The following is a 12,166-nucleotide window of genomic DNA, read 5'->3' as shown; positions in this document are numbered from 1 at the left end:
CAAGGAAATTCACAATTTTCACCACAGGTTTTCTTGATGGATGATACAGTGAAATTTGACTGTCTGATGGCCAATTTGATCTTCAAGTAACTTTACAAATCCCTTCTGTTTTCCGACCATGACAGGGGCACCATCTGTTGTCACACAAAATATTATTCTGACGTCAACTCCTTGTTCTTCAAAATGGTTTACAAAACTTTCCAGTGTATCTTCCCACATTGTTTTGCCATGCAGGGGTTTTAGGCCACAAAGTTCCTCTTGGATTTCATCGGAAGCACGATCTCTTGCAATAATTGCCAAATGTGGAATGTCGTTTATATCCACGCTCTCATCAACTGCAACACTAAACACTGCTGTGTCTTTCAATGCAGTAGTCTGCTTTTCCTTAATGTTTTCTGCCATTTCACTTCTGCGTCTCTCAACTGCTCTGGCAGAGATGGGCAGTTCTTTTATTCTAGATATGATTGTTTCCTTATTTGACAAATCATTGAACAAAATCTCCGAACTGCTGAGAAACTTTTTATATATTCCCCATCTGTAAATGACTTTCCATGTTTTGCAATGCACTGTGCAATCTTGTAACTTCCTTCCGTAACTTGACTTTTACTTACACTTAAGCTTTTAAGAACACTGCTTTGCTTCTCATAGGTTGCTACTGCCTTTTTGATTTATTCAGTCTTGTCTGCTTTGTCAAGAAAGATTTTTCTCGTGCTTCATTTCAAAATGTCGAACACTTGATGTGCGACAAACAACACTTTTATAACAGAAAGCACAAATAGCATGGTCCTTCTTTTCAATAAATCCAAATGCATCTGTCCAAGCAGGCTGAAATGATTGGAGATCTAGCTTCACTTTCTTAGGAGCTGCCATTTTGTCAAATGTTCCCTTCAACTCTCAGTGGGGGGGAAAAATGGTGATAGAAGGCAGGCACGAGGTCAAACACAGTATAGTTTGAGATAAGCAATTTTAAGATGGGGATGCTGAGTTGCACCCCCTCTTGCCTGGTGCGCAACCCTCACTGTCTCAGGCTGTGGACAGTGGCCCACAGCGGAGAGGCTGCAGAGCACTGATCCAAGGCCAGGAGCAGAGCCCAAGGTAGCCTGCAGGGACTCCAGGCCAGAAAGCAGGCTGAGCAAGGCTGGAGATCCAGATCCTGGCTGCAGGAGGTCAGCGGCTGGAATCCAAGATTGGCAGCTGAGGTGAGTGGAGCTGGTAGGCCTGAGCAGGGCTAGAGGCCTGGACTCTGTCTGCAAGGGGGCCACCAACCAGAAGCAAGGTGAGTGGAGCTGCGCAGTATAATGCTGGGGAGGAATGTAGGTACCAATGACATAGGGAAGGATAGGAGAGAGGTCTTGGAGGCCAAATTTAGGCTGCTAGGCTGCTCCAGCCCCATAATCATTTTTGCTGCCCTCCGCTGGACTCTTTCCAATTTTTCCACATCTTTCTTGTAGTGTGGGGCCCAAAACCAGACACAGTACTCCAGATGAGGCCTCAGCAATGTCGAATAGAGGGGAATGATCATGTCCCTTGATCTGCTGGAAATGCCCCTACTTATACAGCCCAAAATGCTGTTAGCCTTCTTGGCAACAAGGGCACACTGTTGACTCATATCCAGCTTCTCGTCCACTGTAACCCCTAGGTCTTTTTCTGCTGAACTGCTTTCTGGCCATTCAGTCTCTAGTCTGTAACAGTGAATGGGATTCTTCCGTCCTAAGTGCAGGACTCTGCACTTGTCCTTGTTGAACCTTATCAGGTTTCTTTTAGCCCAATCCTCTCATTTGTCTATGTCAATTACATCATGTAATGGCAGACAGCTGAAAAGTGACAAGTTTTTAAAGTGCTTCTCTACAAATGCTAGGACACTAAATAATAAGATGGGTGAACTAGAGTGCCTCATATTAAATTAGGATAGTGATATAATAGGCATCACAGAAACTTGGTGGAATGAGGATAAGCAATAGGACAAAATAATACCAGAGTACAAAGTATATCGGAAGGACAGAACAGGTTGTGGTGGTGGGGGAGTGGCTCTATATGTAAAAGAAGGCATAGAATCAAATGAAGTGAAAATCTAAAAGGAACCAAAATATACCATAGAAACTCTCTGGATAGTAATTCCATACTCTAATAATACGAATAGAGCAGTAGGGATATATTACCAACCACCTGACCAGGATCGTGATAGTGACTGTGAAATGCTCAGGGAGATGAGAGGCTATAAAAATAAAAAAAATCAATAATGGGGAATTCCAACTATTGCCATATTGACTAGGTCACCTCAGGACGGGCTAACATTTTTTGATACCTTAAATGACTGCTTCTTGGAGCAGCTAGTCCTGGAATCTACAAGAGGAGAGGTAATTCTTGATTTAGTCTTAAGTGCAGCACAGGATCTGGTCCAAGAGGTGAATATAGCTGGACTGGTTGATAATAGTGACCTTAATATAATTAAAACACCACAGCAGCCCAGCACTGTAGCATTTAATTTCAGAAAGGGGAATTACACAAAAATGAGGAAGTTAGTTAAACAGAAATTAAAAGGTACCATGCAAAAAGTGAAATCCCTGCAACCTGCATGGAAACTTTTGAAAGACACCATAATAGAGTCTCAACTTATATGTTTTTTTAATTGGGGGTATACCTTTAAGAGAACCAAAAAAGTGTCACCGTGGCTAAACAACAAAGTAAAAGAAGGAGTGAGAGGCAAAAAGGCATCCTTTAAAAAGTGGAAGTTAAATCCTATTGAGGAAAATAGAAAGGAGCATTAACTCTGGCAAATGAAGTGTAAAAATTAGGACCATCAAGCAATTAAAAAAATTGATTGTGCTATTAATTTCACTGTTAAACTGTATTCTATTAATGTTTATTTAAATATTTTTGGATGTTTTCTACATTTTCAAATATATTGATTTCAATTACAACACAGAATACAAAGTACAGTGCTCACTTTATATTTTTATTACAAATATTTGCACTGTAAAAAAAAGAAGGAATTTTTCAATTCACCTAATACAAGTACTGTAGTGCAATCACTTTATCATGAACGGTGAACTTACAAATGTAGAATTATATAACAAAAAAAACTGCATTCAAAAATAAAACAATCTATATTTTAGAGCCTGCAAGTTCACTCAGTCCTACGCCATGTTCAGCCAATTGCTCAGACGAACAAGTTTGTTTATGTTTGCAGCAGATAAATGCTTCTTGTGTACAATGTCACCCGAAAGTGAGAACAGGTGCTGTTGTAGCTGGCATCGCAAGATACTTATGTGCCAGATGCACTAAAGATTCATATGTCCCTTCATGCTTGAACCGCCATTTCAGGGTCCATGCTGCTGATGGGTTTTGCTCGATAACAATCCAAAGCAGTAAGGACTGATGCATCTTCATTTTCATTATCTGAGTCAGATGCCACCAGCAGATGGTGGTTTTTCTTTTTTGGTGGTTCGGGTTCTGTAGTTTCTGCTCAGAATGTTGCTCTTTTAAGACTTCTGTTTAGCATATCTGGCAAGTAAATACCTTGCAATGCCGGCTACATAAGTGCCAAGCAAACGCCTTTTCTCACTTTCTGGTGACATTGTAAACAAGAAGAGGGCAGCATTATCTCCTGCAAATGTAAACAAACTTGTTTGTCTCTTAGTGACTGGCTAAAAAAGAAGTAGGACTGAGTGGACTTGTAGGCTCTGAAGTTTTATATTGTTTTGTTTTTGAGTGCAGTTATGTAACAAAAAAAATTCTGCATTTGTAAGTTGCAGTCTCATGACAGAGGTTGCACTATAGTACTAGTATGAGGTGACTTGAAAAATACTATTTCTTTTATTTTTACAGTGAAAATATTTATAATAAACATACACTTTGATTTCAGTTACAACACAGAATTATATATATATATATATATATATATATATATGAAAATGTAGAAAAACATCCAAAATATTTTAAGTTAATCGCATGAGTTAACTGCAATTAATCGACAGCCCTCACATTAACCGATTCTCTTCTGACTACCAATCTGTAAGCACACTATGAGAGAACACCCTGGGTTTGCAAAAGAGCTAACTGATCAGGCCTTTGGTAAAATGAGTGGCTTCCTGGTAACATGCATGGTGGGCAGTAAAGTTTTCCCACAGTGCACCACGGTCCTAACGCTAAAGCAGCCACAATTTTGGGGGGGGGGACATTAGGATATGGTTACGTTGACTCAGGTCTGTTGTGTGGACTCCAGAGCCCTAGGTTCCAGCATGGGTTAGAAAAGTCTTAACATAAGGTTAAAATGCAATGCTGACACTCAAACCCAGGGTTTCTTCACACGCGTCATATGATTCAAATCCCACTAAGCTGGGGTTACATTGCAGTGTAGACATACCCACCATCTTCTGCTGTAAGTGTTGGTGGAAGAGGTCTCATGAGGTGGAAAGATTTGCATTGTGAGAAAATCACCTGTATTCTATTTTCACATTTTCTAATCTGTCAGAGTAGCAAAAGGTGATGCAAATGCATAAAACACAAGAGCAAAGCTAAGAGACAAAAGCATAGAATCAGGACTCAACATTCTGGTATCTTGCAGTTTGAATTTGGAGTCTGATGCATTCATTCCTTTACTGAGCATCATCACATGCACAGCATGGAAGTTCTTCTTGTCCAAAAAGGCCGTCAGATGGGGATCCAGGGAGAAGAAATGTCCTCTGAAGGCATCAACTGTTTCTCTTTTTGCCTCATGAAATTTTGGATGCAAAAAGCAAAGGACAATTTCTCCCAATTTAATCACGGCATCCTTTGGGACCAAAATTAATGCCACTGAACTAAGGGGCAGTGTTCTAAAAATAAATAGTTAGCTGGGCCATAGGTCATCATAGTTTCCATCTCTGCAGTGAAAATCAACTGCTGGGTACCTGCTATTTCTACCCGAGTTCTTGTATAATCCTTAGCCTTGGTTCAGGTAACTTGACACTTTTTGTGATAGGATCCTTACCAAACCACATCAAATGTCAGTAGTGTTAGTGAGGAATAGCTTCCCCAAACATACCCAGTATTTTTTAATCTCATGGTACAGATCTAAGATAGAGACTAGATCCAGGCCTGGGTTAGAATCCCTGTCACCCATTAAAGGTAGGGTGTTTATTAAAAACAGGTATAATTCTGCAGCTATGTCACATTCAACACTGAGTTCATTTTATACACATTTGCAGCATCTACAAGGGGTGAGCTCATCCAAAAATGTCACTTCCATTTTCTCCATCTCTATGGAGCTAGGGATTGGGCTTCCCAAATAGTAGGCAGTGTGCACCTGATTTGGAAGAAAATGCCTTCAACAGTAACCTCTTGCACAGCTTTGACCACAATTGGTTTGGGATCCAAATCCAATCAGCTTTTTGCTGAGCTCCAAATCAGTGACTGGTGTCATAAACAGATAGTTAAGGGTTAATAAAACAGGAGTACTTCATCTCTTTTGCCTGTAAAGGGTTAACAAGTTCAGTGAGCCTGGCTGTCACCTGACCAGAGGACCAATCAAGGGACAGGATACTTTCAAATCTTGAGGGAGGGCAGTTTTTGTGTGCGCTGTTAGTGTTTGGTGGTTGTTCACTCTGGGGGCTCAGAGGGACCAGACATGCAACCAGGTTTCTCTCCAATCTCCCTGATACAGGTTCTTATAGATTCAAAATAGTAAGTACTAGGTGATAAGGCGAGTTAGGCTTATGTTTGTTTTCTTTATTTGCAAATATGTATTTGGCTGGGAGGAGTTCAAATTTGTATTTTGCTGAAAGGATTTTAATTTGTACTTGTATACTTAAGCTGGGAGGGTATTCCCAGTGTCTCTAGCTGAAAGACCCTGTAACAAATTCCATCTTACATTTACAAAGATAATTTTACTGTTTTTCCTTCTTTAATTAAAAGCTTTTCTTGTTTAAGAACCTGATTGTTTTTTTTATTCTGGTGAGACCCCAGGGGACTGGGTCTGGATCCACCAGGGAATTGGTGGGGAGAAAGGTTATTTTCTCTCTGTGTTAGGATTATTGTCTCTCTCTCTCAGGGAGAGTCTGGGAGGGGGAAAGAGAAGGAGGGGGGAAGGTGCATTTTCCTCTCTGTTTTAAGATTCAAGGAGTTTGAATCACAGTGATCTTCCAGGGTAACCCAGGGAGGGGAAGCCTGGGAGAGGCAACGGTGAGGGAAAGGGTTTACTTTCCTTGTGTTAAGATCCAGAGGGTCTGGGTCTTGGGGGTCCCTGGGCAAGGTTTTGGGGGGACCAGCGTGTACTAGGCACTGGAATTCCTGGTTGGTGGCAGCGCTACAAGTACTAAGCTGGTAATTGAGCTTAGAGGAATTCATGCTGGTACCCCATCTTTTGGACGCTAAGGTTCAGAGTGGGGGATTATACCATGACAACTGGGGAATACACTTCCCAGATCATCTGAAACAATATTGCCATAACCATCTGAATAACAGTGCAATGACCAAACTAAATTAAAACCCACAATGCTTCATAACACTAGCTAACCAAACTGGACCAGAGGGATTTGCAGCTGGGCAATTGAGTTAATTGAATCAGTATTCTCTTCAGCTAAACTAAAGTGGAAAAATACAGCTTGTGAAATCATGGCAGTGCTGTTGCAGTGACGGCTACCATGGAAGAATGGAATCTTACTAAAACCTGATTTCTACCATGGAACTATTATTCAGGGATGTAAATTTGTTTTATTACAAACTACTAATTTGTCTGGATAAGGTATATTGGAAAATCAGTTCTTTAAAAGTAAAAGGTGAAAAGTGTGATAACTGATAAAAATATAATTCATTATTGTAACAACTATAAGTAGAAAAATGGTATTATATAACCAAAATAGGAAAGTAGTCAATAGTGAATTTATAAAGTATGTTATATTTGAAGTCATTTATATTCATGTTACATTCTCTGTAACTATTACTAGGGCTCTACCAAATTCACAGTCCCAGTTTGGTCAATTTCACAGTCATAGGATTTTAAAAATCATAAATTTCATGATTTCAGATATTTAAATCAGAAATTTCAGGGTGTTGTAATTGTAGGGGTCCTGACCCAAAAAGGAGTTGTGGGGGAGGTCGCAGAGTTATTGTGGGGGGGTTGTGGTATGGCTATCCTTACTTCTGTGCTGCTGCTGGCAGGGGTGCTGCCTTTAAGAGCTGGGCAGCTGGACAGCGGTGGCTGCTGGCCGGGGCCCAGCTCTGAAAGCAGAGTCCCTGCTGCCAGCAGCAGTGCATAGTAAGGATGGCGTGTTATGGTATTGCCACCCTTTCTTCTACACTGTTGCCTTCATATCTGGGACCTTAGTCAGCGGCTGCCACTCTCCGGTCATGTAGAAGTAAGGGTGGCAATACTGTGAGCCCCCTAAAATAACCTTGCGACCCCCCCCAACACCCTTTTGGGTCAGGGCCTCCAGTTTGAGAAACACTGGTCCCTGCTGTGAAATCTGTATCGTACAGGGTAAAAGCAAACAAAAGACTGTTTCATGGGCAAAACCCAGATTTCACTGGTTGTGACATATTTTTCATGGCCATGAGTTTGGTAGGTCCCTATGTATTACCATACAGTAGATGCTGTGACCTCTGTAAAAACTCCTCGTTAGTATCTGTGCTGGAGAATACAAGCTTAGCAAAAACTAAGGTACAAGAAGCCTGTAAGATACACTTAAATACAATAGCTTCTTGGTGTTGTGCTATCCCTGGCTACTACAATATAGTTGGAATTAGGAGAGAGAAAGTCTGTAACTTCTAGAGTGTTCGCCAATATTAATAGTATATACACTGCTAACATTATATATAATATCACATATTTTTCTTGAATTGTCCTCATGTTAAGATCTTCCAAAATGCTTTTTCATCTACGTTAAACAACGAGATAGCCGAAGTATTTTCATTTCAGGAGTAGGCATAAATATATCAGGAAAAGAGAGAATGCTACACTTGGAATATTCAAATTATAATTCTTGTCTTGAGTACATGCCTCTCCATTTTTGCTCAGTGTGTAATTGTCAAAATGTAAAATATACGCCATGTTGAAAATTACAACATATCCCTCACACAGAAAGTGTAACAATCATTGTCTATGAAAAACATGTCACAGAAAACAGAGAAGAAAGATGTATCAGATAAAGTGATATGGGGAAAATTGTGAAACTCCCCCTCAGTTAGATACAATTAGAGGAGGGATAAGCACAGGATCTTTGAGACAGTGTGAGCTCTGCAATCCTGTCTTCCAGAGGGATTGGTAACCTAGGCACTCTTCCTTTCTGTATTATGATGTATTAATCTTTGACTAATAATCCTTAATTAATAAATTGATTAAGCCTAGCTATTGGACATCTCTTGTTATACATTTATATTCCACCCACAACAAGTGTGCTTGTGTCCAGTTACTTCAGTTAGTTGCACAATTTGTGGTATGCTGTTGTTCATCACTGCAGAGTAGAAATTTTAAAACACTACTGTTTCCTTGGTACCGTGCCCAGTAACTTAGAGCATTCTGTCCCAGTAACTGAACTGCACTAGAACTTCCTGCCTGTCATCGCGGAGGGGTGAGGAGCAGCCACAAATAAAAGAAATTTTGTTGTACCAAATGGTCATTTGTCTCAAAATCCTCAGTAAACCAGAGGTAAATTCTGTCAAACAAAGGTAATATCTAATTGTGAGACCAAACCATCTTCAGGAAAGAGAAAAACTCACAACACAGAGGGTTTTAAAACATCTTCAGTTTCATATAAAATGAATTTCCAGAGCAGGTTATATCTGATAAATCAAAACAGATTCTCTCATTGTGTTCTCCTCTGGTCCATTCAAGCTTTCTTCACTCTGTGCCACCTCATTAGTATTGTCATGTTATGTACAAAAGATTTAAGCTTCATCACAAGAGGGAAATGCAGAAAACTTTCCCATCTGCAAACAATCCCAGCTCAGCAGGAAAAAGCCCAGAAGCAACTTTGCCAATAGATGGAAACAGAGATGAAAGCACAGAATGGTTACTCTGTGTTTGGGATCCATTCAAATCCCCCATCCAGGTCTATGACACTTTCATTTCTAGCCCCAGTGAGTCTGATTTAGGATCAAATTGTGACACCTAAGAACAGGGAGCACACAGAACATGGCATCACGTGACACATTGGGAGGTGCAGGGGTAGAACATAAGGAGAATAAACACTATTGTGCCTTACACAGAAGCTATTGCTGCTGGGGCGAGGGGGGAGTGTCACAGTGATGGGGAAGGAGGGAATCCCTTTGACGCACCCTATCTCCTTTAGGTATCACAGAGGCTGAAATGATACATTTCAGCCCTCTCCTGCTCTTTGTTCTATTTCAATCTATTTTAATTGAGGAAAATGGTAGAAAAAATACTTCTGTCCAGCACAGCCCTGAGCCAGGTGAGAACAACAAGGATTGAGACAATCTGTCCCCAATGGGGAACACAGTGATAACAATCACATTGTAATGTGGAAATGGTATCAACGTGATCCTCGGGGTTTGTCTACACTAGGAAAAATTATGGAGCTGAGCTCAGGTGAAGGGGAAAACTAACCCAGCCACTGTATCCAGGTTATGTCTGCACTGCAAATGTACTTTTGTTGTTACAAGAAGATTGCTACGCTGAGCAGTTACCTCCACATACAATCCCAGTGGAGACAAGGCACAGGTAACTTACCTCAGTGCAGCTAATCAAGGTCAACCCTATCACCCTCAGCTGGCGCTGATGGATATTTCTGGCAGGAGCAGGACACTCCCAAAGACAAAGGACTTGATATAAAGGATCATGAAAATCACCCCCAAAGAAAGGGGAGGTGCAAAATAGAGGCAGGCAGCACACAAGGAACTGAGACACCACACTGAATGCCAGCCCTGGTCAAGGCATTTATGGCATTACTTGCCTATATGGATTCTCTTATGTTTGATAAAAGTTGAGCTCTGACTAAAACTCTTCCCACACTCAGGGCACGTGAAGGGTCTCTCTCCTGTGTGGAGTCTCTGATGTGTGATCAGGTTTGAGTTCCGACTGAAGCTTTTCCCACACTCAGAGCATGTGTAGGGCTTCTCTCCTGTGTGGATTCTCCGATGTGTGATCAGGTTTGAGTTCCGATTGAAGCTTTTCCCACACTCAGGGCAGGTGTAGGGTTTCTCTCCTGTGTGGATTATCCAATGCCTAATAAGGTCTGAACTCTCACCGAAGGATTTCTTGCACTCAGTGCACGAGTAGGGTGTCTCACCTGTGTGGATTCTCTGATGTGTGATAAGGGCTGAACGCCAACAGAAATTTCTCCCACACTCAGAGCATGTGTAAGGTGTCTCTCCAGTGTGGACTCTCTGATGTGTGATCAGGTTTGAGTTCCGACTGAAGCTTTTCCCACACTCAGAGCATGTGTAGAGTGTCTCTCCTGTGTGGATTCTCCGATGTTTGATGAGAGTTGAACTGTGATTGAAGCTTTTTCCACATTCAGGGCACGTGTAAGGCATCTCTCCAGTGTGGATTCTCTGATGTGTGATAAGAGCTGAGCCGTGACTGAAGCTTTTCCTACGTTCAGGGCATGTGTACGGCCTCTCTCCAGTGTGAACTCTGTAATGTGTGATGAGGGTTGTGCTCTGACTAAAGCTTTTCCCACACTCAGGGCACGTGAAGGGTCTCTCTCCTGTGTGGAGTCTCTGATGTGTGATCAGGTTTGAGTTCCGACTGAAGCTTTTCCCACACTCAGAGCATGTGTAAGGTGTCTCTCCAGTGTGGACTCTCTGATGTGTGATCAGGCTTGAGTTCCGACTGAAGCTTTTCCCACACTCAGAGCATGTGTAAGGTGTCTCTCCAGTGTGGACTCTCTGATGTGTGATCAGGCTTGAGTTCCGACTGAAGCTTTTCCCACACTCAGAGCATGTGTAAGGTGTCTCTCCAGTGTGGACTCTCTGATGTGTGATCAGGTTTGAGTTCCGACTGAAGCTTTTCCCACACTCAGAGCATGTGTAGGGCTTCTCTCCTGTGTGGATTCTCCGATGTGTGATGAGCTGTGAGCTCCGGTTGAAGCTTTTCCCACACTCAGGGCAGGTGTAGTTTGTCACTCCTCTGTGGATTCGTTGATGACTAATAAGGGCTGAGCTCCAACTGAAGCTTTTCCCACACTCGGAGCATGAGCAGAGTGTCTTCCCTACATGGATTCTCTGATGTGTGATGAGGTTTGAGCTTCGACAGAAGCTTTTCCCACACTCAGAGCATGTGTAGGGCTTCTCTCCTGTGTGGATTCTCAAATGTGTGATCAGGTTTGAGCTCTGGTTGAAGCTTTTCCCACACTCAGAGCAGGTGTAGGGTTTCTCTCCTGTGTGGATTATGCAATGCCTAATAAGGTCTGAACTCTCACCGAAGGTTTTCTTGCACTCAGTACACGAGTAGGGTGTCCAACCTGTGTGGATTCTCTGATGTGTGATAAGGGCTGAACGCCGACAGAAATTTCTCCCACACTCAGAGCATGTGTAGAGTGTCTCTCCTGTGTGGATTCTCCGATGTGTGGTGAGATTTGAACTGTGATTGAAGCTTTTTCCACATTCAGGGCACGTGTAAGGCATCTCTCCAGTGTGGATTCTCTGATGTGTGATAAGGGCTGAGCCGTGACTGAAGCTTTTCCCACATTCATGGCATGTGTACGGCCTCTCTCCAGTGTGAATTCTGTAATGTGTGATGAGGGTTGAGCTCTGACTAAAGCTTTTCCCACACTCAGAGCACGTGTAAAGTCTCTTTCCCATATTAATTCTTTCATGTTGAATAAGGTCTGAGCCACTACTGAAGCTTTTCTCTGGCCTATGCTGATTCTGACAGGCTTTTGCCTCTCCACAGTGCCCAGAAACTTTCTCTTTGCATCTTCCTGCTAATGTCCTGCGTGGTTCCAGTTTCTGAGTTGGTTTAATGGATGCCTCACCTATCTGAGCACCTTTCTGGAGCTCCCTTTCCTCAGAGCCCTGGAGATCTGGGACCCATGGCTCTTCCCCACGTTCCAGCTGAGAGATCACATCAGGTTTAGAAACTGGAAACCCTGCATAAGAGAAAAAGACCAAGAGAGATCAGCTGAATTTGTGGGATACTAGTCACCATTCCATGGTTTTACCTTCAGCTCATTTTAAGCATCCTGAGGCCATCTTCCTGGGATCCGAGCAGCAGGACAGTTATTAT

At 42.2% G+C, this 12,166-nt stretch overlaps 1 protein-coding gene across 3 annotated transcripts in view; it reads right to left on the bottom strand.

The window, feature by feature from the left end:
• Window positions 1–7,405: 7,405 nt before the first annotated feature.
• LOC115659419 (zinc finger protein 850-like) overlaps window positions 7,406–12,166 on the bottom strand; it is a 64,956-nt gene continuing 60,195 nt past the window's right edge. For all 3 annotated transcript variants that reach the window (XM_030579503.1, XM_030579505.1, XM_030579504.1), the window contains 2 exons: window positions 10,295–12,029; window positions 7,406–10,042 (listed from right to left, as the gene is read on the bottom strand). In XM_030579503.1, the coding sequence (XP_030435363.1) occupies window positions 9,883–10,042; window positions 10,295–12,029 (1,895 nt within the window). In that variant the 3' untranslated portion in view covers window positions 7,406–9,882. The remainder of the gene's footprint in view (window positions 10,043–10,294; window positions 12,030–12,166) is intronic.

The sequence above is a fragment of the Gopherus evgoodei genome, chromosome 11 (assembly GCF_007399415.2).
Source record: "Gopherus evgoodei ecotype Sinaloan lineage chromosome 11, rGopEvg1_v1.p, whole genome shotgun sequence".
Classification (NCBI taxonomy): Eukaryota; Metazoa; Chordata; order Testudines; family Testudinidae; genus Gopherus; species Gopherus evgoodei.
The sequence above is the reverse complement of the archived record's forward strand: the minus strand, read 5'-3'. Positions and strand labels throughout refer to the sequence as shown.